Source organism: Balaenoptera acutorostrata, chromosome 6 (assembly GCF_949987535.1).
Source record: "Balaenoptera acutorostrata chromosome 6, mBalAcu1.1, whole genome shotgun sequence".
NCBI classification, from domain to species: Eukaryota; Metazoa; Chordata; class Mammalia; order Artiodactyla; family Balaenopteridae; genus Balaenoptera; species Balaenoptera acutorostrata.
In genome coordinates, this window is record NC_080069.1 from 60,549,086 (window position 1) to 60,575,487 (window position 26,402).

Genomic DNA, 26,402 nt, shown 5'->3' on the forward strand with positions numbered 1-26,402 from the left:
AAGTAAAGTCTAAAAGGAATCAGGAAACATATCATAGTTAGCTCCCACACCATATTTATAATTAAGTGGTCAGCTAATATAAATTATGTAATTTATATTTAGAGTGGCTAGCTCTGAAAGGCCTATTGCATTGGATGGCTGAGGGAAATTAAGAAATTCAAACAGCAGGCAATTTTTAAAAAACACTTTAAAAGAAATGGCAAATACTAATGTTCATTTAGTATGAATCAACTGTACCTTAAGTAATACTAGCACAGGTTCTATGGGTACTTGGTACAAGTAAAATATATCTCTTCTGATAGATTTCTGGAAAAATGATGGTTCATTTAAAAATAATTCATTATTGTAGGTAAAAGGACTTGACGCTTTGTCTCACAGAAATCATGCCTGACTGTTAAGAAGAACATTAGTGTCTGAAAAAAGTATTTGAATGGGTCACTTCTTGGAAAGAAAGATTAATCGGTACTGAAAAAAAGGGAGGGGCATGTTCCAGGCTTATGTGTGTTACTGAAAGCAAACAATATGGTGATTAAATTAAAAGGGGAGAAATACAAACAAGTACTGAGTCAATTCCCAATGGAAATACTGTTCAGTTAGTGTAGAGGGTAGATTGAACTCAATTCTGGGGTTCCATTTTTGTGGATATGTTCCTTTCTCATACCCTCATCTGATTTATAACATTTTTGAATGATAGTCATCTAACAAATTTTCCTTTGATCCCTGAAGAGTCATGTTTGCCTTCATCTTTATTTAACCTGGTCATCAATTACTGCAGAATAAAGATGATGTGGATTCTGTAAGGTAAAGAATGGACCAGCCAGCTTCATGCCCAGAGCTATCAAACCTGGTTCTTAGAATCCACGTTCTCAAGTCTGGCTCTTTGTTTAGAGAAATTTAAAAAAAAAAGTCAATAGGGTGGCTTGAGGCAAAGACACTTCCCCATCCTCAGTGAGGGCTAATGAGCTGTCAGTCTATTACTTAGGATCCTGTTGAGAAATTTGTGAACAATTGAAAAAGCTTATCTGATGATTGACCAGTTGTGAAATTTAGCACCAAGTATTTGCTTCTTAAGGTGAGGGGATTACTTGGAATTGTGAGTCTCCACGTGTGGAAAAGGAGAATATACTCCCTTTACTGTTACCATGCAAAAATCAACAATCCTAACCACATCTCAGTAACAGGGAGTGTCCTCTGCTCAACGAACTTAACATCCCTCTATTTTTTCCTTTCCCTTTCTTACAACTTTTATATACTTCTTTGGCTGCTTCTGTGTGTGTGTGTGTGTGTGTGTGTGTGTGTGTGTGTGTGTGTAGAGCCTAACAGCCTGATCTTTGGCGAAATGTATGCGCTAATTTTTATCTGATATACTTCTCTCTTTAAAACATGTCTGTTCTATCCCAGCACAAAGCAGATGCACCACAAATGTTACCTGACTCTGGTCCTTCTAACAACAGTGATGGGAAATCCGGGACAAAGAATGTGTTGTTTTCACTAATACTGCTCTTTAAATCTCAGACGATAAAGTGTCAGCTAATTACCCCCTGGGTCCCCGGCTTTCACTGAGGCCTTCTAAAATACACAAAACCAAAATGAAGGCAGGACACCATTAGCACTACATAATTCAAGCAAACAAGGAATGTGTTTACTCTGCCTGGCTACTGACCACCTGCCTTCCCATCCCACAAGGCAGGTATCTATATATAGCATCTCCCTGTTCACAGTCCTGCAGAGAGTGAACGTCTTTTGGGGCCTCACCATCTGTGAATCTGCAAGAAGCTTCGGCCCCGACAGCATGCATCTTCCCTTTCTTCAGCTGCTGCTGCTTCTGCCTCTAGGGAAGGCTGCAAGGCACGGGGATGGCCGCCAGAGTCAGAATTCTGTTTCTCTCTTGCTCCTAGAAAGGCATCGCAGAGAGCTCTCCTTGGGCAACCATGAGGAAGCTGAGGAGAAGCCAGATCTGTTTGTGGCAGTGCCACACCTAATAGGTGCCAGCGCTGCAGGGGAAGGTCAGAGGCAGAGAGAAAAGATGCTGTCCAGGTTTGGGAGATTCTGGAAGAAGCCTGAGAGAGAGCTGCACCCACCCCAGGGCTCAGTCAGTGAGCAGTTCTTCCCTGGGACCCAGGGTCTCACTCAACCAGAGGATGGGATGCCAATGGAGAAATCTCCTCTTCGGGAAGAAGCCAAGAAATTCTGGCACCATTTCATGTTCAGAATGAGTCCAGCTTCTCAGGGGATCATCCTGCCCATCAAAAGCCATGAAGTGCATCGGGAGACCTGTAGGACGGTGCCCTTCAGCCAGGTATTTGTCCTGGGTGGGGAAGGGGATCCAGGTTTTCAGGAGGGGGTGGACAGCTGGGATGGGTGGAAAGTAGGGGACGAACGTGCCAGGAGCCTGAGTCTCACCTCATTCCCAGATTTGGTCCTTGGGCCTTCATCAGTGGATTTGGCAAAGTACGATCATACTCCCTAAATTTCCTTCCAACCTTGGAAACGCTACAAGAATGGTATGATGGTACTGCTAATAATAGTAATAATTCATACTGATGGCATAGAGCTTTGTTTTATGGGGTTTTATTTATTTATTTTTACATCGGGGTGGTCTTATCTGGAGAGATCATTGACTGTACCCCCAGTTAGGAAACTGGGAATTTAGAGCAATCACTAGAACTTCTCTCTAGCTACATCTCTACACTCTATTAGGATATGGATGAGCAGGTGGATTCCATCTGTAGATAAGATGGGATACAATGGATTCCTCCCCAAACATGCATGCAGGATGGTCTTAACCCCCGTATTTCACACCTAACTACTTCATAGGTCTATAAAATATGTTGAGGTTGTCAGGCAGAAGTTGCCATGTTAGTTCTAGCATTACTATCACAAAAATGATTTAATTTAACGTATTTTCTCATAAGCTTTCAAAAAGTAATCTTGATGTGAAATCACATTTCTTCCTCTTAGAAATGCCTGTTTCCCAGTTCATGTTGTGTTGGCTGATTTGCAGCTATTATGATTGATTCCACACTATTAAGACAAAGGAGCATTCTACTATCTACTGCCTCCAGTCAGTCCTGGCAAAACCCACACTCCAAATGTTAAATTAAAATTGAGAAATTGCATCGGGTCCTTAAACACAAAGATACTGAACCAAAAGCAATGCAGGATAGAGTAAAATTTTACAGTCCAGTAAAGCTACCCAATTAAGCAAGCAGTATTATAAGGTAATTGACTGTGCAAGGCAGTTAAGTATTCTGAAAAGACAAGGATATGTAGAAACAACAAGTCAATGATCAAATAATAATGACTGCTTTGTTGGCCCATGTATAATTAGAAAATTGCTCCTAAGAATTGGGCAATCAAATTTCCTTTGAACTCTTATTTTGAATTTATCGCTAATTAAATTAAAAATAAGGTGTTTGGCTCATATATTTTGAAGGGCACATAAAGCTAGGTGTATGGGGTTATGGGAGAGGCAAAGATGATGTCATGCATGATGATTTAGAGGGACAGGTGCTGCAACTTTGCTCCATGCAACTTAATAGATTTGAATGTACTATAAGCACTGTAAAATAGGACAGAATTAAACTCTGGATGTTCTGATCTATTCTATGAGCAACTGAACAAACATGTATTGAGAATTTATTTTGCACAATGCACTGTGAAGAGTAGAAGGGCAAGGCACATTACTTATAAGAAGCTAGCCATTAGAATTTTCAGACAGGTAACACCCAATTAGACAAAATTTCTTAGAGCTTTGCGTTTAAGTGTAGAGTAAAATATTTTCATATTACCTTAGGTATTTCCTACAGGCTAATTTATTAATGTATCCAATAAAAAAATTTAGTTAAGGTAGCTCCATGCTCTTAAGATACCATCACTTGATTATTGCAAACTGTATCCAACATTGGAAAGATTTTTAAATCTTTTTTTTTTTTTTTGGCCGCTGCACTGCACGTGGGATCTTAGTTCCCTGACCAGGGATCGAACCTGTGTCCCCTGTATTGGGTGTGTGAAGTCTTAACCACTGGACTGCCAGGGAAGCCCCTGGAAAGACTTTTAAATTTTAGTCTAAGTTATCCTCGCTTACAGTCTATAGCTTCGGCATCATGTATGGTAAAGAAATGACTCAAGATAATTTAATGGAGATGTGTTTGCCTTTTAGACTATCACCCATGAAGACTGTGAGAAAGTGGTTGTACAGAACAACCTTTGCTTTGGAAAATGCGGGTCTGTTCGTTTTCCTGAAGCTGCGCAGCACCCCTACACCTTCTGCTCCCACTGCCTGCCTGCCAAGTTCACCACGACGCACTTGCAGCTCAACTGCACTGGCCTGGCCCCCGTGGTCAAGCTGGTGATGCTGGTGGAGGGGTGTCAGTGCAAGGTGAAGCCAGAGCAACAGCATGGCCACCCCGAACAGGCTGGCTTTCAGGCAGAATTTCACGTCCAGGATCCCTTTATCCCAGGACTTTCAACATAAAAAAAGCCATCCCACTATTATCAGCAAAATTGCTGATTATTCAGTCTGAAATGTTAAGTGGGTATGTAATATTTTAAGAGAAATGTGGTTTACAAAGTAAGAACGATTTAGAGGTCATGGCATTCATCTAGTTATCGGTGCACATTTGGGATCTGGTCTTGACTCTGCCGCTAACTGGCTATAGGATGTTAACAAGTTACAGAAGCTTTCTCCCCCTTACATTTTCCATCCATAAAGGAGGGACTTGAACTAGATGATTGCTAAGGTCCTTTCCGCTACTAATATTACATGATCTATTGTCTACAAGTTTTGGTAAAAGCCTTCCATCTGAAGAAGGAAAAGAAACTAGACCATAAAAATGGGTTTCTTTAATAGCTTGTCAAAGCATTAGCAAAAAACTATATGTATATATTTATACATATATGTATATATGCATGTATATATACATATCTGTATGGTATTTGTAGAAAGGATTCCCTATACTTATAGCTGCCTTTGCCCTCAGGCCGTGTTTTATTTGACTTCTATCAGATGATTAAGTAGTTCCATAGATAGAAGGAGTAACTTGTTTGGTTGCCTCCTTATTTTTGATACTCCCCATATGAAATTCTTGATGTCAGATCTCCAGCTTTGAAGAAGGAACATTGACGTTACTTTTAGTGGTTTACATAGGGATAAGGAACAATCATCAGTAGTCAAACTAGTACTTAAATTATGGGGAAGGAAAAATATATGACCAGTACCAGGTTTAAAGGTCAATCCAGAAATGCTAATGCAAGTGACCAAGGAATTCCAGTAGATGTCAAATTAAATAAACTGCAAATGATTTAAAATTTAAAAAACAATTCACAGGTGAAATCCTTATCCACATGCATTTTGGATTAGGTTGTTTAGTAAGGGTTCTGTGTTTGAATGAATGTGTTTTTGCTACTGTATAAAAACTCCGTATTACAAATTTTATTTGCCAATGTCACAGTTGCAAATTCCGAAAATATTCCAAATATTTTAACGTATTAAATTTTAGTGTATGAAGCTTCTGGGAAATGTTGTGGCATTCAATTGTCTTATATTTTGTCCTTATTTGTTTTGCCTGTCCCATAATTTAAAGACACTATTGGGAAATTACCTAGTAAGAGCATTTCTGAAATGGCTTCATAGGCTAATGACACTGGTCCAAGTGTTTCTTTTAACACAGCAAACAGCTTTCTGTTAAGGTCCTTCAATCACTGTCTTTTAGTCATTACATTTCTCCTGTCTGTATTTATTTGTATGAAAAATGTGCAGAACTGGCTTTCCTTACCCGTATTTCTTTTTCTAAACTCATTCTTTAAAAATTCATCTTAAAAATAATTTTATTTGAATCCCTTTACTTTCAGAATATACAAAAAAAGTATTTCTCAGAATAATAATTGTTTTTTAAAAGAAATTAATGCCTATTTAAATTCTATTCCTCTTTAATCACACCATTTAACCTTGTGTTCTGAAGAAGCGAATGCATTTATATTTAGTGTATATTCTACAACACATCAAAGCAACAGGATACGTGCTACACAGATACACATGTGGCATTTACATCAGAATATATCATACCCTTCGGTGGTCAAAGACAACCTAATTGGCCAAGGTATGGTCATGAGGATAAAACTGTTAAGCATTAATGATATCCCAGCTGGTCAATATATTTTGGTGCCAAAAGCTATTGAGCAGCTGTCTAGCTTGCAATTGCCTAACCCTGATTATGTAAACCCTTCTCTGCCAATTGGACTATCCTTCTCCTCCTCACACACTTGCAAATCCCTTTTATCTTTCCTTGCAAATAGACTCTCCAGCCCAAGCCCCAAACAATCATCAGTTTTATTCAAACTCTGCTCTGCCCTTCCCTCATGTGTGAATTCAAGATGAGGTAGCTGATGGTTGTTATCAGAGGTCACATTCAAAGAGTAGCAGCATGAACCTCACAAAATTGTCCATATTCAATGATTTTCATTAAAAAAGAAAGGCAATTTCTAACTGTTCAACATAATACATGGCAGCATAAGAAACTGAGAGGAAAGACACAAATACTGAACAATCTATTAAGTGCCAGATACTACGCTGGGTCTTTTATATATATATTATATAATTTATGTCATACTTAAATACATAAATTATACAATGCTCACAAGAAGCAAATGAGGTAATGGGACATCCCTGGTGGGGCAGTGGATAAGACTCCACGCTTCCAATGCAGGGGGTTGGGTTCGATCCCTGGTCAGGGAACTAGATCCCACATGCATGCTGCAACTAAGACTTCTCATGCCACAACTAAGGAGCTGGCAAGCCACAACTAAGGAGCCCTGGAGCCGCAACTAAGGAGCCTGCCTGCTGCAACTAAGGAGCCCATGTACTGCAACTAAGGAGCCAGCGAGCCACAACTAAGGAGCCCGCGAGCCACAACTAAGACCCAGTGCAAAAAAAAAAACAAAAAGAATCAAATGAGGTAAGTAAATACCCTATTTTATAGGAGAGGAAAACAAGCCTTAAAATTTTAAGCAACTTGCCTAAGATCATGTGAGGCATATTTTCTATCTGTATTAAAATATTTACCTATTTGTTGTTCGTCAATTTAGATTTAACTCTTCTAGGTCTCTTGCCTATTGGCCTCAAAGCTAATTTTTTTTTTACCTCTGGTCTAGCCCTCATGTTTGATGGGGCAGTGATGTTATCTCTTGAAAGAGAAATCATCCCTAGGTCAGGTTCTCAGCCAAGCATTGCCCTATCGACAAGCCCCCTTATCAAGCTTGGTCTCATTTTCCCCCTGTATAAAATAAGGCTGGTAATAATTACTTCAGAATTACCATGATGGTCAAGTGTAGGTAACAGCACATCAGAGAGCTTTAGATCCTGTAAAGCTAGGATAAATTCACTCTTCTCTATTCAGACCTTTAAAAAAAATTGTTTTGTGAAATTTAAAAGATAGAGAAAAGTACAAAAAGCAATATTACAGACACTCAAATTCTCACCACCAGAATAGTTAATGTTTGTCATCTCTTGCTTCTTGTCTATTTTCTTAACAAAATAAACCATTTCTCATGTAAGTAAAGTCTCCTTTAACTATCGTGCTGAGTTCTATCCTCCAAGACTCTGACCGCGCAATACTTACCCCACCCCCAAAGATTCTTGTTTACACTTCCAATACCTTTTATATTTTTGCAAAGGTACATAAACATCCATAGATAATACATAGTATTATTTTTGTGAATGTGTTCCTTAATTTGGCAGGTATTTATTTGTCCACCAGCTTTGTGCAAGATATAGCTCTAAGTGTATAGTTGTGTCTATAGCAAGGAAACAAGTCACACAAGGTCCCTGGTCCTATAGAGCTCACATTCTGGTGGGAGGAGACAAGCAATTTGAAAATCAATCAATTCATCAATCAATCAGCTGAAAAGGAAAACTATCAGATGGTTATAAGTGATATGCAAAGAATGAAAATAGAGGAGTGTGCTAGAAATTAGTTACCTTAGACTGAATAGTTTCTGAAAGGGTGACAATAAAGCTGAGTTTTTAATTACAAGCATGATAGTCTATATAAATTGCTCTATGGTTACTCTTCTATCCATATAGGATTCTGGTTTGTTTTTTTTTTTTTTTTTTTTTTTTTTAATTTTATAGCTACTTTATTTATTTATTTATTTATTTTTGGCTGTGTTGGGTCTTCGGTTCGTGCGAGGGCTTTCTCTGGTTACGGCAAGTGGGGGCCACTCTTCATCGCGGTGCGGGGACCGCTCTTCATCGCGGTGCGCGGGCCTTTCACTATCGCGGCCCCTCCCGTTGCGGGGCACAGGCTCCAGACGCGCAGGCTCAGTAGTTGTGGCTCACGGGCCCAGCTGCTCCGTGGCATGTGGGATCTTCCCAGACCAGGGCTCGAACCCGTGTCCCCTGCATTAGCAGGCAGATTCTCAACCACTGCGCCACCAGGGAAGCCCCCGATTCTGGTTTGTTTTTACAAAAGTTTTTAGAGCTGTTTTTTTCCCATATATTTTATCTCTATTCTAGGAAGTTGGCATAAAGTATTCCCTACAGAGGGTGGTTAACTTAGCTTTGATAATTTATCGAAGCTATTGGTGTACATAGTCTCCTTAACCTGTCAATTTAATTCCTAATTAAGAATGTTATGTGTTCTCTGAATTTTTACTGATCATTTATTCTATACATGACACTATTCTGAGGACCCTCGGATAACCAAAGATAGATAAAACACATTTCCCCCTAGCTTGTAGCTTATAATATAGTAGCAGAGGTAATATATATAATTTATAAAGCAATAATAGTGAGCAAGTCCTGTATATTATACATCTTTGTTATTCTTCCATTTCTAATATGTTTTATATTTTATATATTACATTATTGTAGTGTATTATTAGATATATCAGATATATTTCTGTATATATTATAGTATTATGTATTTATATATTTTGAGATTTATATATTTGCATGTATACATGAACATACACCTATGCCTACAATGTATAACTTTAATGTTTTGTAAGGAATAGATGTTTAATACCTGTAAAGCTAAATAAATGAATTTTGGGAGATGCTCTTGAAAGGATAGGTAGGGTACATAGCGTGGGGCGCTTTGAAAGGCAGCCAACAGGTCTTAAGCATGTATTTGGTAGGCCATGGGGAGTTTTTTGAGCAGATTAGATGGTAAGGATTTACAACAGTAACTTCAGAGGGGCTCATGACCCACCTGAAGTGTGCACAAATATTGTGGATATGGACATACTTCAGGGGAGGTCTCCAGAATTTTCCTCAGCTTCTACAAGATTTCCATGAGCCAAAAATTTTAACAGTGGGGCTGGTCAATTGGAATGGAGAGAAAGCATGGAGGCCAGAAGATCTGGAAGAAAGCTTGGAAATCATGTGCACAAACCTCTTCTGCCTGAATCGCAAGAAAGTCACGTTTCCATGTCAGGAACAGAGGACAAGTTTTAAGTATACGTCCGTGGGTCCTCTTCACCTTGTTTAATCTACTGTTCACATTCAGGAGTTGGCAATGTTGACGTGGGTGAGTAATAATACCTTGAGCAAAGGAATGGACTTTCCTGAAATACTAGTTTTCCAAAGCCAGGCCCCACTTATCCACCCACATATCTGGGAGAGAGCTCAGATTTTCATTTTATTGCCTTCCTCTCTCCTATTTTGTTTTGTTCCTCCTCCTTTCATCCAAAAGATACAATCACCCATGACCCATCTCTGGGTGGGGACTTGGGTTAATGTTTCTCAAGGAAATGATCACAACTTCCTCTTGTCTACCAGCTAAGGGAAACACACCTATTTATGTTCAATATACAAAGAACAAGAGTTTCCAGTACATGCTTCTTTATAAGTCACAATTCCATTGCTAAAGGAAACCTGCATCCTGCCCAAACCTCAGGCAAGAAATAGATAAATATTTAAATGGATACTCAGATTTTACATCTTAGAGCAGTTCAAGTAAGACACTAAAAGGATGCCTCCATCAGGGGCCCTGGGATCCATGGGATTTAGTAATCTTTGAGCGTTAAAAAAATAATATCCTGGAGCTTTTCAGGACCATGAGAACACAGTGTGAACCTACCATGGAAGGGGCTCCCCCACGTGCAGAGATCGAAAAAAGAGGCTTTGCGTCCCTCACTCTCCTGTTCGTCTGCAAAGGAGATCATGAGTCCTGCCATAGCTCTAAGGAAAATGGCAAAGCAGGTGGAATTTTCTTTGGTGTCTACTTTTCCTCCTTTCTGCCTCACCCTTGAGCTCCCTTCCCTCTCTCACCTTGATCTTAGGATATTCAAATTATCTACAATTGCCCAGGGCTCCTCATTCATGTCCATTCATCTATGTAGCTCATCACTGTATTCATCCAGTTAACATCTATTTAGAATGGATTAAGCGTCAGGCACTGGGCTGACCCACTGAGGTACCAAGATGGCTCTGACAGCTTCCTGTCCTGGAGGAGACAGAATTTACTGACTAGAGAGTTTGGGTTTCATTGTCCAGGTAACTACTTCTTAACCTTGGCTGTGTATTAGAATTATCCATGAGCATTTTAAATACAGAAATTCTGTTCTAATAGTTGGAGGTAGGGGTTGGGTACAGCAGGTAATAGTCGATATATTTTTTAAAGCTCCACCGGTGATTTTGCCACCAGGGCAGATAATGAGTGGATGGGAGCCACTGCAGAATTCTGGTCACAGGAATTCTGAACACTTGCTCAGACTTCTTCTAGAACAAGAACATCATGCTGTTCTCCCAGACCTTCTTGATCCTCCTGTTGTTCTCCACCAAAACTCTTTTAAGTTCTTTAAATTTCATTTTCAGGCAATTTATGAGTAGCATTACTCTCGCCCAGTTAACTGAATTGCACTTTTTTGCCCACAGGAAATAGAGGTGTTTAATTGAGTTGATTTTTCTCCCCCAAATCATTTCCTCTTTTTCTCATATACCTATTGCATCTATGCTTCCATTAGCATTTAGCACTGTAATTCAATAACTCTCATATTTTAGTGTGCCTAAAACTTACTTTGGGTGCTCACAAGCAATGCGTTTTTGGTTTCACACCCAGGGCATCCGATTCACTGGGTCTGAGATATGTTTGGGAGCCTGCATTTTTTTCCACTTTTTCATAATGAAGATTTTCAAACATACCAAGAAGTTGGAAAAAATAGATCCAAGAATACCTTCATAGCCTCCACCTTATTTCAACAATTGTTGTTTGCCATATTTGCTTTATCTCTCTGTATGAATGTGTATATATGTGTGCTCACTACATATTTTTATATTGTTGAACCATTCAAAAGTAAATCACAGATATCATGACATTTCACCCTTAATACTCCAGTATGCATCTCCCAAGAATGAGGATATTTTCCTATGTAATAAAGATAATGATATTGTTATCACTCCTAAGGAAATTAGCAATATTTCCAACATGTTATCAAGTTATTTGCATTTTAACTGATGTCTCCTGGATCTAGCTCACTCTCTCAAGTATAGAGGTGGAAATTTCTGACTTTATGGTGGGCTAGTGGAGGAGATCCCAGGGGAGCAAGCAGAACTCGTGAGACAACCCAAATAAGTCTTGAGTTAGCTCTGAGTAGATTTCACAAATCAGGACAGACCAATGTCCCAGCTGGCCAGAAGACCCATTCCACTTGACACAAAGCCTAAGAGAAGCCAGACAGGTCATACAACTCCTAGGGTGCACTCCCGCACACTGGCTTGAACTATAAGAAAGGTGAAATGTTGTTTCCTGCCTTGGGAAACTTCAAAGAAAATCCTCCTGCCCTTATGTTTAAAATAGAAAGTTGGGTGGTGAGTGTACAAAAAGGTATCTACAATCATTAACTATAAGCCTAGTTTAAGGGATAAGATTGGTTCCGTGGAAATGATGTTGAATGATTCTCTGCTGTGATTAAAGAGTTACAATTGTGGTCCAGCGTCAGGCTTCAGGGGAGCTGTAAGGAACAGGGATGGAGGGAGTGGTAGCGTGATACTTTTGCATGCTCGCTAATATCGTCTCCGTAAAACAGTATCAGCTGCTGCTGCTGCACACGGTGTAATTTTAACATGCTCTTTTAATGTTTACAGCATGCCCGTAGAAGATTTCAGTGATGACTGTTGGTGATTTCTGTGGCAAGTAATGAATGACAGCACAACCATGATGAGACGGCTTCAGGAAAAAGTCTCTCAGAATGCTGGTATTCACAAATCCAGACCCGAGGACGATTCCTGGGTTCAGGATTTTCTAAACCTAAGGTTGGCACCATTTCCTTATTGCCTACATGGTTCTGTAGGGTCATATCTCCAGGTTCTCCCCAAAGAGCAAAAGTGGACTAGGAAAAGGTGAAGGGAACAAGGGGGTCACTTGCTAGAACAGGTATCAGCTTGGGACAGACTTTTTGTTTTTGTAATGCAGTTACAGTGAAAGTTACTCCTTGACTAAGAGAGCAGAGAACAAAGATATCAACAGAAGTGTGTGTGTGTGTGTGTGTGTGTGGCGTGCATGTCTCTGAGTTTGGCAGGTATTGCTATCCAAAGCAGCACAGGTATTTAATAAACCCAAGATGTGGTCAGTGCATTCTAATAGTTCATCAGTCTTTCACCATCGCTTGCACTGAATTCCTCAATTACACATTTGCTTGCCTTATGCTCTTCTCCACTGTGACACTCGGAGCCTGCATTACCTATGGAATTTTCCCAGGCATCTCTATGTGGTGGTGCACCCGTGTCAATTACATTTTTTTTTTTTACCACCTAAAGCTACAGCTTCCTGCTGTGGCACTGCAGGGTGTCAAAAGGTGAAATGCCTCGTGGCCTCAATTTTTTTCATCTATATTAGATGTAGATTCCATGAATCCAAAGCAGGTCTGTTGAGTTAGTATACGTGGAAACCAACAAAAGTTAATCCTCTAAAGTGTTTTACAGCCATGAGTACTCTTATGCAGAACAGCAGAAAGTACTATTTTTATTATCTCTGGCATCTGGGTTTTCTTTGAAGGACTCGGAAATTGTTTTATCCCCCTAGTCAACATTATCTCCACATGAGCCACGTGGGCTGTCCCTTTTAGTCTCTTCATCCCCTTTCCTAGTGCTGAACATTCCCCTATTTTCTTTCCCTTTCAGATAGCCCAGCACCTCCTGTTCCTGTGTCTGCACAAAGATGGAAGCCATTGAACTTTAACTCTTAGCCTCCCTCCTCTCCCCTTCAAGATTTCCCACTTGGTCACCCTCTGGCTCCTCTTTGCTCTGACTTTCAGAATTAAGCAGCTGTTTCTTCTCTACCAAAGAAAATCCTCCTATTTGGACTCTTGATTCTACTGGTCTCCTGCCCTTCACTTTGTTTAAGCTCCCAATTCTAACTTGTCTTCCTCTTCTCTGTTTTTATGGTCTGGTCTTGTCTTGGAGGTTTTCTCCATCTCTTTTTGCTGTTTTCTTTATACTAACATCTCTCGATGAAAATCTCACTCAATCTTTCTCTGTCATGCAAAGAGGTCGGCATCATCAAAATTGCCCTATTTTTAATATGTTCTCTGCATCGAATCAGGGCAGAACTTGCCATCATCTTTCTAGACCATTTTATTTCTGTCTTGGAATTCTGTTAATCCCATTTACTTAGAATAAGCTGTTTTCTGAAAATACCACTCACAAAAATCGTTTTAAAAAGCATTTAAAAACCTTCTATCTCAATCCGTATTTCTCTAAAGGATGAGGGGCCAGGGGGATCTGCCCAAAGCATCACTTCCTCCCGTGTTGGAAGAGTCCACGTGTGAAACTGCTGAGTCTCATTACTGAGAATGGCAGCTACTTTGCTGTGCCTCTGACACAGAAAGGGAGACCTCTTTCCTGAAGAACCTTGACTTTTGAGTCCTGACAACAGGTAGCTTTCATTATCAAATGGGTTCTTAAAACTTACTCAGCCAAAGACTACCGGGAACAAGTCTGTAGCATGAAAAAAAGCAGATTTATTGCCTTGGAAAAAGGGAGGGCACATTCTGCTTGTCTTCCGCTAGACAAGCAGGAAGAGGTAGGCATCTTTTTGTAAACTGGGCTCTCACTGAAGGACTTTGAAGATGGTCTAAGGGAAGCAGGGGCCAGTTTTGCATTGGTTGTTGTTTTGAGGTACGATTAGAAAAAGAGGCAATTAACTAGGAACTGGGTGTTGTCATGAAGTGAAGGTGTCAAGATGACTGAGCAATTGGGTATCCCTAGTAAGAAATGAAAATAGCACGTGGTCTGGGACATCACTGGTCAGTAACCACCCAAAGAGAGGGTCGTTATTGTAATTTCGAACTGCTGCTTGATCTTGGCAGAAACGGTGTTTTCTATTAACGTTGCAGCTGCCTTCATCTGTGTCTGTCCTCCCAGCCTGATTAGTGGCAGGGCTTTTTTCTCTTTTCAGTCCAATTTGGTTTTCCCTCTTTCAATTCCAAACAGATTTTAACTCTTTCAGCATCCCAGACTCTAAACTCACTGAAATACATTTCCCCACCTAACCAATGGTAAGTATTTGGGTTCATCTTGATTTAACTTAATAGAAAACTCTAGAGCAAACATCAAGCAACCTTAAAAAGTTGAGGCAAAGCCAGGTGGTTTCACTCATAGGTTCCAATTTAGGATATTTAGAACTTTTCCAAATGCCCCACCACTCTCCCTTTTGATGATGCCACTGCCCTCACAAATAGTCTTTCCAGATTAGAGCAGGTCTATTACCCTACTCCGAAAGCTTAATGGCTCCTCATTGGAAATCTCATTGTCTTTGAAGCTCACCATGATTTGGCTCTGTTCTACCTTTCCATGCTCCTCTCTTTCTATGTGTTTCACATTTGAGCCACATCAGAGAGACCCTTGTACTTCTACAATTCCATGCCTTTGCTTACACTTTCCCTCATCCTGGAGGCATCCTCTGTCCCAATCAAAATCCTATTCTCACTTATCTGATGCAAGAACTTTCTCCACGAAGCCACTCCTGAATCACCCTGTTGACACTACCAGCTGCTTCTTTAGCATTCCCATAGCACTTTGTTTATGCCTCTGGTTAGCATTGCTTTTCTTCCGTCTCCTAAGAATGCAGTGTTTTTTAGAGTTATCCTTGATATTTGGGGGGAAAAGCGTTATTTTACCATCTCTCTACGTCCTGGGGAGCATAGAACTCTCTACGTTCTTAACCTGAAGTTCATGACTTCAGCTCTGGGGACATGGGAAGGTGAAGTATCTTGTGAAACTTTATGTATACATCTGTATGTACATGTTATATAATTGTGTAACTTGTTGGGAAGAGGGTCTACAACTTTCAGCAGATGCTCAAAGAGATGTGTAACTCCAAAGAGGTTAAGAATAACTATTAGAATATTAGACTGTTGTGGAATGGGCACTCTGCCACTCAAACAGATGGGGGAGAGGACTACAAGCAACCCAGAAATCATGAATGTGCATCAAATGTGGGTGCTTAGGGCATGGTACCCAGCTGGGCAGGTGGAGAACGCTATCCACCCAAAGCTGCCAAGGGCTATTTGCCAGTACTGATTAAACTCTGGACTGAACTTTCACTGACTTTAGGAAATTGCAATAAAATTCTATCCTCCCCAGTCAAGGCACAGCAGCACAGTCATTGGCTGAGTTTGTCCACATAAATGCCCTGACTGTGCCTTTGTTGAGAAGCCAAATTGGCAGTGGCAGCAATGCTACTTGTCCTCGTCTACTTTTTCTATTCCCAGATAAATATTAGTTTGATTAATAATCACATTTCAGTCAGTCACAGGCACCATGAAGACTAAAATTCTGGAGGGAAAATGTAATGCATGACATATATCTTTTCTCCATCCTTAGACTAAGTAGAAAAGCTCCTCAAAAGGATTATATGATGCCATATCCTCCCATTCTCTCACTTTAACACAGGTGTCTAAGTATATGGGTTGCAAGACACTACAGTCAATGTTGAGCATGAATGATAGAACTATGACTTGACCTTCAGTGCAAGGGATAGGTCCTTGATGGTACTGCCCATGAGAAAAAGACTCATGATTTTGAGAATGTTTTTCCTGACACTTCTCTCCTTCCATGCCTTTCTTAGAAAATTCTCTGTGGAACTGATTTGGCTAATAACAGGTTAGCATTAGAAAAAGGCTTGAAAAATATGTACACTTCCAATAGTCATGTGCATTCACATGCCCATCAACTAAGTCTCATTTTGGCACCTGTTGAGATCATTTGCCACAGCTTATTCTCTCTCACAAGGGTATGCTAAGAGAGAGCAAAAGAATATGCTATTTAGTACCAGGGTTTAGGGGGCAAAACTCCATGTTTCCTCTCCCTCAAAGTTTCTAGTTATCATTATTACTTCTTTCTTTTCAAACAAACCCAGTTATAAAACTCCTACTACAGCAAAAGCATTATGAAAATCAATGATAATTCTTCCAAAAGCAAGTGTGACCACCTTCAAACCTAGCTATTCATGACTGAAGGAGCTTAGTTCTCAATCTGAAAAGCAATAAAACTTGCATATAGTCAAATCAACCCCTACCAATGAGTTCCTTTGGGATTAACAGATAATATTTTAACTCAGTAATTTTAAAATGAGCATGCATTAGAATCATCTAAAAGGCCTGATAAAATACAGATTGCTGGGCTTCACCCCCAAAGTTTCTGATCCAGTAGATCTGGGGTGGAGCTGGGGAATATGGATTTCTCATGAGTTCTGAGGTGATTCTGATGCGACTGGTGTGGGAACCACACGCTGATAACCACTGATGTAGGATTTTAAGGTTGCGAGGTACTGGTAATTAATTCAGAAACCAGGACATAACATGTTTCAAACTGCCTAGTAATACAAGGTAACATAAGAGTCCAAAATAAGCTACAGTGTGTGTGATATTGAGAGAGAGGGAACTCTGGGCTGGCAGGATTTGAGCTGACTCCCAAGTCCAGATGGAATTAAGATCATCACAGAAGAAGGTGGAGGGCATTCTAGGATGGGCAGAAGAATCAAGTTAGTTAGAGGTAAGACTGGAGGGGTAGGTAGGGACCAGTTTGTGGAGAATGGCTTTCAATGCCATTCTATAAAGAGTTCGGATTTTATGTAGCAGGTAATATTTCTTCCATTCACACATTATTCCTCCCATGGCATGCAGTCACAAAGCTCTAGTTCCAGGTTACTGCAAACATTTTAACCTTCCCAAAGTATTGTTCAGCTGAGGTGAGGGGGGAGAGGGAAGGTTTTAGCATATCTCTGATGTTTGATGAAGATACGAATTGAGATTGGGAGGTGGATTATTTGCAGTGTAGAGTCAATTTATTTTTTCTAGGTTGCAGGGATGGGAAAGCCAGCAACTTTTGGATGGCATCTGAAACACTAAGTAAAGCTTGTTTCAGTATGGATTTTGGTTGCCGACAGGAATAGGAAAAAATCATGGATGTCTTGGGCAACTGTGGCTCTTGAAGTGGGCAAGACCATTCACTAGAGGCCAGTGCTTTTCAATCTTTAAGGTGCACGTGTAGGAATCATTTGTAGATCTTGTTAAAATACAGATACTGATTCAGCAGGCCTGAAATGGTGCATTTCTAACAAGTTCCCAGAGGATGCTGATGCTGGGGACTGCAATTTGAAGCAAGGTACCAGAGGACATCCAGAGCGCGTTAGGGGTAGAGAGGCCCGTGGGGCATCCCTCCCGAAGTACGGGAGGAGGATAAATGCGATCCTCAAAGAAAGGCTCTTCTCCAGTCACTCAGGAGAGCGGGGACAATGGTGTGGAAGGAAGAGGAGAGCGTGGGCAGAGCTGGGAAGGTGGCAGCCGGGGAGGGCGGCGGCGCCGAGGTGCGTCAGGTACGGACGGGTGTTCGGGTGATGGCTGTCCGGCAGGGCACGCTGCCGCGGCGCGTCTCCGCGCGCTTGAGGCGCGATTTCTGGTCTTTAGGCCCTCGGCGGCTCCCATCGCGGCTCCCAGGCGCCCAGCTGGGACCGCGGCGGCGGCGGCGGCGGCGGCGGCGGCGGCGGAGACAGCCGGTCGCTCCACCGCGCGGGCGGCGCACACCTAACCCGCCGGCCCCGGCGCTCTGGCTCCCGGAAGCGGAAGGGGAGCGCAGCCCGGCTTGGGCGGTGGCGGCGGCGGGACTAGAGGAGGAGGAGGAGGCGGAGGGGGAAGAAGCGGAGGTGGAGGGGGAAGAGCCGCCGGCGGCCGCGAGAACAGCGGCGGGGAGAGGCGAGCCCCCCGCGCTGGTGAGTGTGTGCAGGCGCGAGAACGCCACGGCCGCCCCCCGGCCCCTGCAGCCCGGCGCCCGGCCGCCCGCCCCTGGCTGCGCCCGTGTTCCGTGCCCTGTTCCCTGCCCGCACCTGCCCTCGCTCCCGCTCAGAACCCCGGGTCTTCTGCGTGCCCTGCCCGCCTGGGGCCTGGCCTTTCTCCCAGCATCTTCAGCCAGAGCTGCAGCCGCCCGCCAACTGCCCCTCCTATAACTGGTGGTGGGTGGGTTCGTGCTCCAGTCAAGATGATTTGGGGTAGTTTTTCGTGTGTGTGTGTGTGTGTTTGTGTGTGTGTGTTTAATTTAAAAAACCCTGTGCCCTGAGTTTCTCGCGTGTGAACTGTAGTTTCCCTCTCTGTACCCGCGCCCGGAGACCTGCGTAGGGGTCTGGGATTTATCTTTGCCATCACGGCCTTTCATTCATTTCCAGATCGCTGGGTGAGGCTTCAGAACACTTGCAGGAGGAGAAATAGTTTGCTCCTTTACTGACCTTCTGCCTCCCTCCCCCAGATTCAAGAGTGGTTTTAAGAAAATGGCTTATGGATGGCAGCAGTTTGCACTTGTTACCATTCACTGTAATAGACCGCTAGATTTTAACTGGAGAGTCCATTTAAAGTTGTGGTCTTTCTCAAGCTGTATTTGGGGCGTATTTTAAGATCCCTTGTGAGTCAGTGGAGGATGTCTGTATCTCTAGGGCTAAGAGAACCTGACCAGTTTATTACTTGAAAATATTGCAATATAGCAGTCTATAAAAGTACAAGAGGAAAAAAAAAATCAAGGTCGTTGTGAGCGGGTCATAAATCATAGTGTAAAGTTACAGTATAAAATCATGACGACTAACGATAGTTAAGCACGCAGGTTAAATATTTGTCAAATGGATCCAAGGCCTAATATGTGTACTTTAAAAAATTAACTGCCTTCCTTGTAGTAAAAAGTAATAGTAATTATCATCTGATGATTGCTTAGTATATGCCATTCCTGGACTAAAAGGCTTTTGGTGTAATATCTTGTTAAATCCTTCCAACTCTTTAGATTTTATTTATTTTAAAAATAAAATCCAGAGAGATGCTTTATTTTGCCGTAGGTGTGCTAAGTTGTCATGGCAAAAAAGATTTTTGAAGAGATGAGAAATCAGTTGGAAAGAAGGAACCAAATGATTTGGTGTCGTGGAAAGAAAACTAGATTTTAGTTCCATTGCTGTCACTCTTTAGCTGTGGGGTCATGGGTAGGTCAGTGACCCATGCCATTTTTCATCTATACAACCGGGAAGTCAGGATAAATTCTTTAAGGCTTATTTTAGCTTTCCCATCCTTACTTGGCATATGCTAAGTTTGTAAATAATTTAAGACCCTTTAACATGTTAAAGTTACTTTTAAAACATTTACCTGAAGAAGTATTAGTAAAATTATATCAAAATATAACCAAAAAATGTATAATTCCATACTTTTAGAATAATATTTGGTGTAGTACTATTCCAGAATTCCTCATTTTGGAGGTAAAACAATAGGATTATATTAAGTCCCTTCAAACTGTTGTGACTTCTGTTAAATTTAACGTACTTTCGAAGCCTTAGTTGGAGTAAATGAACTAGAGCATATTTTAAATAAAACGGTGTCACATTGCCTATCTCTGGGGTGTTTTACTTAATAAAAAGAAATTTAAGCATTTAAAAATGTAACCATCAGCTTAACAGGTATGTTCTAAAGAAGTAACCAGTGAATCATAAAATTTTTTACTTCTTATTTACTCACTGCCTGATTTCTCTAATTCATAGAGACTGATTCAGAACCTGTGGAAAAGCACATGGATAAAATAATGTCGTGTATTAGTGAAGAAATGAATTTAGAAGTCTAGTAATGTCTCCATGGAGCTTTTTTTCAGGAATTGTAATTGAATGTGAGTCAATAAAATCTTTTTCAGTGTAGGAGGCTACATAGTGGCGTTATCAGTACTACCAGGCATAACAGGGAAGGCGGAGGAAAAGCTATTTTTATTACCAGGAAGTTGTTCCCTAAGCTCAGTTTTACTTTTATATTAAGGAATGAAGACATTTTATATTATTTTAGTAAAACATTAGGGCTCAGTTTCAACTTTTCAAATGCACTAAATATAAACGGCATCGTAGCATGTAGTAGAATAATCAATGAATTAATACCTCTTATTAAAGTTGAAAATGTTTTGATTTGAATCAGTAAAAAATATAGGTGAATGACATGAAGAAAAATGGAAAAACACCAGTCTTGCTTATTATCAGAGTAGTGATTTTTTTTTTCTTTATTGGAGTATAATTGCTTTACAATGGTGTGTTAGTTTCTTCTTTATAACAAAGTGAAATCAGCTATACATACACGTATATCCCCATATCTCCTCCCTCTTGGGTCTGCCTCCCACCCTCCCTATCCCACCCCTCTAGGTGGTCACAAAGCACTGAGCTGATCTCCCTGTGCTCTGCGGCTGCTTCCCACTAGCTATCTATTTTACATTTGGTAGTGTATATATGTCCATGCCACTCTCAGAATAGTGATTTTTTTGGTTAAGAATCTTTGGTAAATTGAGCTATTAGCCTAGTTTAAAAAGCATATCTTAATAGACGTGAAATAGCACTGCTCTCCATGGTAGCTACCTTCCCCAAAATATCTTAAAGTGATGGTAGATTATTTACTTATTTCCCTCTTTTGATGTACCATGGGAAAAAATGTGGTATTTTCAAAGTTTGTCTTCTGCCTTTTTGCCCTCCTCTTTCCCTGTGCTTTTCCTCTCAGGTAGATTGACTTGATCCATTTAAGAGACTGAATAGGTTTCTGCTCTCTTCATCTATCTGTTGCTGCCACTTCCACAAAAGGGCAAGTTAGGTAAAAATTAGTATTTTACTACTCACTGATTCATTCAATTTTAACTTAATGTGCTCCACTGTGATCTCAACCAGGCTTCTGATTTTAAGCCTTTTATCTGTAATTATGGAATGAATAACTTTTTTACCTGCTGCAGGATTTTCAACTTCAGCAAGCAAGGAGAGATTTTTTTTTCTTTTAGTGTTATTGGTTTTAAATCATGTCTGCTCTGGTAAAGCCTGGTGTGAAGGAAATCTAATTTAGCCTTTTGGTTTGTTTGCTTTTTTTTTCAATCTGTTCTTGGTGCAGTGGGTACTAGATAGAGGTAAGTAGCTGGCTTGCCTTTCCTCATGGAAGAACATGTCTGATTCACACCCAGGAAGTGCCAGAGCCTAATTTCTGGCTTTCACTGTAGCTGAAGTTTTTTCCTTGTGCTATTTTTGGAGCAAAGGTTACCTGTGCCTTCTGTTCCTACCCTGCATTTAACTCCAGTTCTTCCCTTGCCTGTCCTGTCCTTTTTCCCACACCCATACCTTCCTAAATGAAGAGTCCTGCCTAGACATTTTGTACTGATTGAAACAGTATTTGGTAGTCTTTAATTCATATCATCACACACCTTCCCAGTTATTTTTGCTTTTTGTTGGGAGATTCTGAAGAAGTGTGTCGTTGTAGTGCAATACTTTTAATAAAGGTATTAATTTACATTTTTTTCACTCACGAGGCGGGTGCACAGAAGAGCAACAGCTTATGTTCAGTTCTGCCCAGAACATAGTGATTTAAAGACTTGTTCTAGGAAGTGGATTCTTGAAACCATTGATGGTACAGGTTTGATATGCTTTGACACTTTGTCTACCCACATTTTAACAGAGTCTTCCTGGAGAACTCAGCAGTTGGGTCAGAATTCCCTACTTTAATTCTGCATTCTTCCTTAGCTTTTGAAATCATGTCCTGATTTTCTGCCATGCTTCATTGCTTAATTTCCCAGTCCTTCCACTTTTACCGGAAAGAGATTTAGTTTACAGGCTTTAGTTCAGTCACTATTTTAGATAAGATCTCTCTTTTTGGTTTTCTGCTTGAAGAGACCTCACGCCAGCCTTGTGGAAATACAACCTCCCTACATGCTTATAGTGTGATGCGAGGGAAAAGGCTGTGTACTGTACTATCTGAGGTTTCTCGTCTCTGACAAGTAGTTCTCAGACTTCAGTGTTAGAGAAGGTAGGCAGCTGGGTATAGTTAAATTGTATTTAATGATGGTGACCCAGAAACACTGTTTCATCCTGGAGTTTGTAAGACTAGATGTACAACTCATCTTTAGTGCTCCCTGTCCTCCACCCCCACAAACGCCCCTTTAAAGTTGCCATTGTTGGAGGTGTTTATCATTTGCCAGGCAATTTCTCTTTTAAGTATGACAACCACCTTATGTGTTGATATTTTTATTACCATTTTAGAGATGGTTAAACTGAAGCTTGAAAAGAAACTGAAGTTTGGAGAGCTAATAAGAGGCTGTTTCATAATTTGAATGTGGCTCTCTTAAATGTCTGTATGAGATTAATTTCCTACTCTATTGAAATAAACTGAATACCTCTGATGTTTTAAAAATTGGATTACCTCTTTGGCTAATTATTAAAGACAGCTATATCTGGATATTTTAGGTAGAATTACTTGACCAATTTTTCAGAGTTGATAAAATCAGAAATTAAATAGCTGCATAAATATGTAAGATTCATTTTAAGCTGCAGTTATAAGGTTTAAATTTTATATATTTGTATATTAACCATTTTGTTTTGACCCTGGGGGGGGATATTTTTGTTGTTGTTTGCCCTGTAAATTGTCGATTGCAGTCTCAGACGTAGCAATGTTAAAAATACTTAACAACATTTTGTAGTTATAGAACTTTGAGATATTCTTTGTTATCACAAAATTTCTTGGGTTTTTAAGACTAGAATTGCTTTTATATCACGTGGGTGAGATTTGATTCCACAGTGATGACGATGCTGAACTAGATAAAATGTTCATCTCATTTTGGGTGCTATGGCTGTGATGTAGTTCTGATAACTGTAAATGTAAAGTAGGATATTTTCCTTGATTTTAAGCCAGTGAGTGACTAGGGTTTGACTCAGGGATGGTTGGCTTGTGCTGTTACCTAATGTTACTGATGGAAACTGCTGTTTTGCTGCAACAGTAAGAAGCCGCCCTAGAGTCATAGCCTCAGCAGAATTACTGACTTTGGCCATGTTTCAGAGCACTTCATTGTACCACACTTAATTCTGCTTGAGATCTTTTCTAGAGGAAGACGAATTCATTCACTGCCACTAGAGTAGCAGCTCCTTTACTAAATCATTCTGTATTTTGTCTCTAAGAATCAAATGTGCAGCCAAAGAGACCACTTTAAATTAGCTTAGAAAGTTAGAGTATAAACAAGTTATATTTCACAATCTAACAATCATGGACCATAGAAAAAGTGACCCTGGGAGAAAGTACAGTTTAAAAAAAAGTCTGTAAGGGAAATGGAAATGTAATGATAATGATTTTGATTTTTTTTCCACATCCTCAGTATGTAATAGATTCCTATTGCCATGGTAAGCAGTATGCATAGCAAACTCACAACTTGTCCTTTATTTCCTTTCTTGGAGAATGGTACCACCATTCACCTAGACCCTAAGCCAAAAACTTGGGAATCATCCTAGCATCTGCCCTTTGCATGATTGATTACCACGTCCTATCAGTTTTACTCATTAGGTTCTTATTCTGCCCTTTACCAGCATACCTCCTGTCTTAAGTGTTCCTTCCTCACCCCCCTCCCCTCCCCACTTCCTTTAGAAGTTACTGCTTTTGGGGTACTTACCATGTGCCCTCATTTCTCACCTGAGTAACCAGTAAGCCTAGCTTATTTCATATAGTCAGTCTTGGAGCTTTATTCATCCACCCAAGTTCATTCTTCAAAGTGTTGCTCTTCTTTCCAAAATGCACATTTCCTCATGGCATTCTTCTGCCTTTAATCCTTCAGTACTTTCCAAACTACTGTCTTCAGGGTGAAGTCCAAAGTCATTAGCATGGTTTAACAGTGTTTTTTTATTCTTAGATCACTCTCTTCTTGTAGGTCATGAAATCAGTCTAGTAGGTTGTGACCAGCATTATATATTTTTATTAAAGTGAAATATAATAAAATAGTACAGTATCAGAGTACATCACATATAGTCAGGGTGAATATCACTTCATTAAACTTTTTCAGTTATATATTTTATATATGTGAAATACATACTCACATATCTCATATATTTCTGTGTATATATTACCAGATGTCCTGAACTATATTTCTTAAAGATGCTTGTGGTCGAAAGGTTAAACGCGTTTTATCCCATTCTTCCATATGCGATGACTCTAGTCATTTGAGTTTACTTAGATTTTCTTTGCCTGCCCTTATACCTTTGCGTACTCTGCTCTCTTGTTCATTAAGAGCCTCCATTCTTCATCCACAGGTTTTGTTCTCTCCAGAAATCTTTTCCTGATGGTAACTTACCGAAAGAAATAAATTTTTTATTGCAACCTCGTACACACAAATATTTACATAACTGAAAAGTTCCATGAACCAACACCCTTCCTGTATGAGAAGCATTATTGTCCCCTTGCCCTCTGTCTTACTTTGTCTTACTTGGTATTGATCATGTCTGTTTACTAGTTTGTTTCTATTGAGAATAAGGATGGTCTCTTTTTTATCTATACCAGTGCCAAGGCGTAGTAATATAGATAGTGATTGAATTAGTGAAATACTGAATCAGTATATGTTTTTTAGAACTCTTTACAGTATTATTGTTTAAGCCTGAACTGTAGAAACTAACTTTAATGGTTGATTCTCTTAATGGTTTCATTATAGGAGGATAACTTTTTTCCTTAAAGCAGTTAAACTAATATGTGCTTCTATTTTAAACTCTTTATTTTATGTTTATCAATTGTGATTAGGTAGTCCAGGCCTAATATCTTGATAGATATTACATTGGATTTTGTCACATCAGTGACCTCAGAATTTATTGTCATTTTGTGATTTGCGGTCAGTAAGTTTGATGAAGCCCAAATGCTGGACATGTAATACTAATTTGATTTTATGGGAACCGGGTGGTTTCAAAAGAGAGAACGTTCATGTATAATGGTAATCATATAAAGATTTTGGGGGGCTGGCTGGATTAGATATGAAAGCATAGAATTAAGTGGAGTTAAATCACTTTATTTCTAAATTTAAACTTTTTTTCGTAATTGACATTTTTACGGTTAGAATATTTAGTTGCTTACAATTTTTATCTTTGTTGTGAGATATTATTTGTTAAACCATTAATAGATTCACACGGAGAACTGCTCTTGAGGAGAGATCCATTTGTTGGGATGTAATAAAAAAAAAAGAATGAATCAAGATAAAACCTCTAAATGCAAGTACCAGAACAATTACAACACATCTCAGTGAATTTGCAGGTGGTAAGTGCATTTAATTTTAATGGGAATATGTTTCTGAATTGTGCAGCGTAGTATCCATAAAGTGTTATGTTTAGATGAATTTAACAATCTTTCATTTGCAAAAAAAAGATAGTTACTTTATGTTTATATAAAATTTTTCATATTAAATTTTAACTCCACATTTTCTTAAATAAGGCTTTCTCCATAGAGAAAAAAAATCTGTAAATAATACAAGTTTCAGAAACATCCTCCTGAATTATAAGTCTTATATGGCTTTACAGCTGATGCTTCTGTGCTGCATTTTTAAAGATATTAATTTTAAAAGCATTTCATATATGGATAATACATAGTGATAAAGAGAGGCTAAAAGTAAAAATTTTGTTTGTGAGGTTGTAATGTCGAATCACACCTCATTGGCTATCTTTATTTTTCAGTTGGTCGAGAAGAATTTAGAAGTACATATGTCTATTAATAAACTTACATGAACACATAAATATGTATATAAAATGTGACAGCATTCCTTCTCACTACTCTTTCCTTCCTCAGCCCAGTGGTAACCACTGTTAACAGTTTGGTAGATGTGTTTTCTTCCACCCATACAGAAATTACTTATACATCTATTTTTTCTAACAAAAAAAGAATCATGTTATACAACGTACATCTGAATACCTATCACCTAGATTCTACAACTAGTATTTTACTGAACTATATCACATACTCATCCATCTCTGTGTCCTCACATCAGTCCATTTTTTGGGGAGATCCATTTGAAAGTAAATTGCAGACATCAGTATACTTCCTTCCCCCTCTCCCCAATAATACAGCATCCATATCATTAACTAGATAGAGTTCATTATTGGTTTAAAGGGTTTTTTAAAGGTGAATTTACATAC

General features: G+C 39.8%; 3 protein-coding genes across 3 annotated transcripts in view; all 3 read left to right on the forward strand.

Moving 5' to 3' along the window:
* Nucleotides 1-1,998, forward strand: part of FREM1 (FRAS1 related extracellular matrix 1) — a 226,594-nt gene extending 224,596 nt beyond the window's left edge. The window contains exon 38 of the transcript XR_009008576.1: nucleotides 1,899-1,998. The gene's annotated coding sequence lies outside the window, so the exon portion shown is untranslated. The remainder of the gene's footprint in view (nucleotides 1-1,898) is intronic.
* On the forward strand, nucleotides 1,747-25,460 carry CER1 (cerberus 1, DAN family BMP antagonist). Its single transcript, XM_007176770.3, has 4 exons — nucleotides 1,747-2,299; nucleotides 4,163-6,956; nucleotides 12,089-12,256; nucleotides 25,397-25,460. The coding sequence occupies exons 1-2, from the start codon at nucleotides 1,793-1,795 to the stop codon at nucleotides 4,475-4,477; spliced, it is 822 nt and encodes a 273-aa protein (XP_007176832.1). The 5' UTR covers nucleotides 1,747-1,792; the 3' UTR covers nucleotides 4,478-6,956; nucleotides 12,089-12,256; nucleotides 25,397-25,460.
* The window catches only part of ZDHHC21 (zinc finger DHHC-type palmitoyltransferase 21), a 71,419-nt gene continuing 62,994 nt past the window's right edge, over nucleotides 17,978-26,402 (forward strand). The window contains exon 1 of the mRNA XM_057548008.1: nucleotides 17,978-18,212. The gene's annotated coding sequence lies outside the window, so the exon portion shown is untranslated. The remainder of the gene's footprint in view (nucleotides 18,213-26,402) is intronic.

Excerpts from the sequence above, each read along its gene's own strand:
- CER1 (XM_007176770.3), top strand. The coding sequence starts at position 1,793 with ATGCATCTTCCCTTTCTTCAGCTGCTGCTGCTTCTGCCTCTAGGGAAG. Across the intron at positions 2,300-4,162 it reads GGACGGTGCCCTTCAGCCAG|ACTATCACCCATGAAGACTG; the intron begins GTATTTGTCCTG and ends TTTGCCTTTTAG.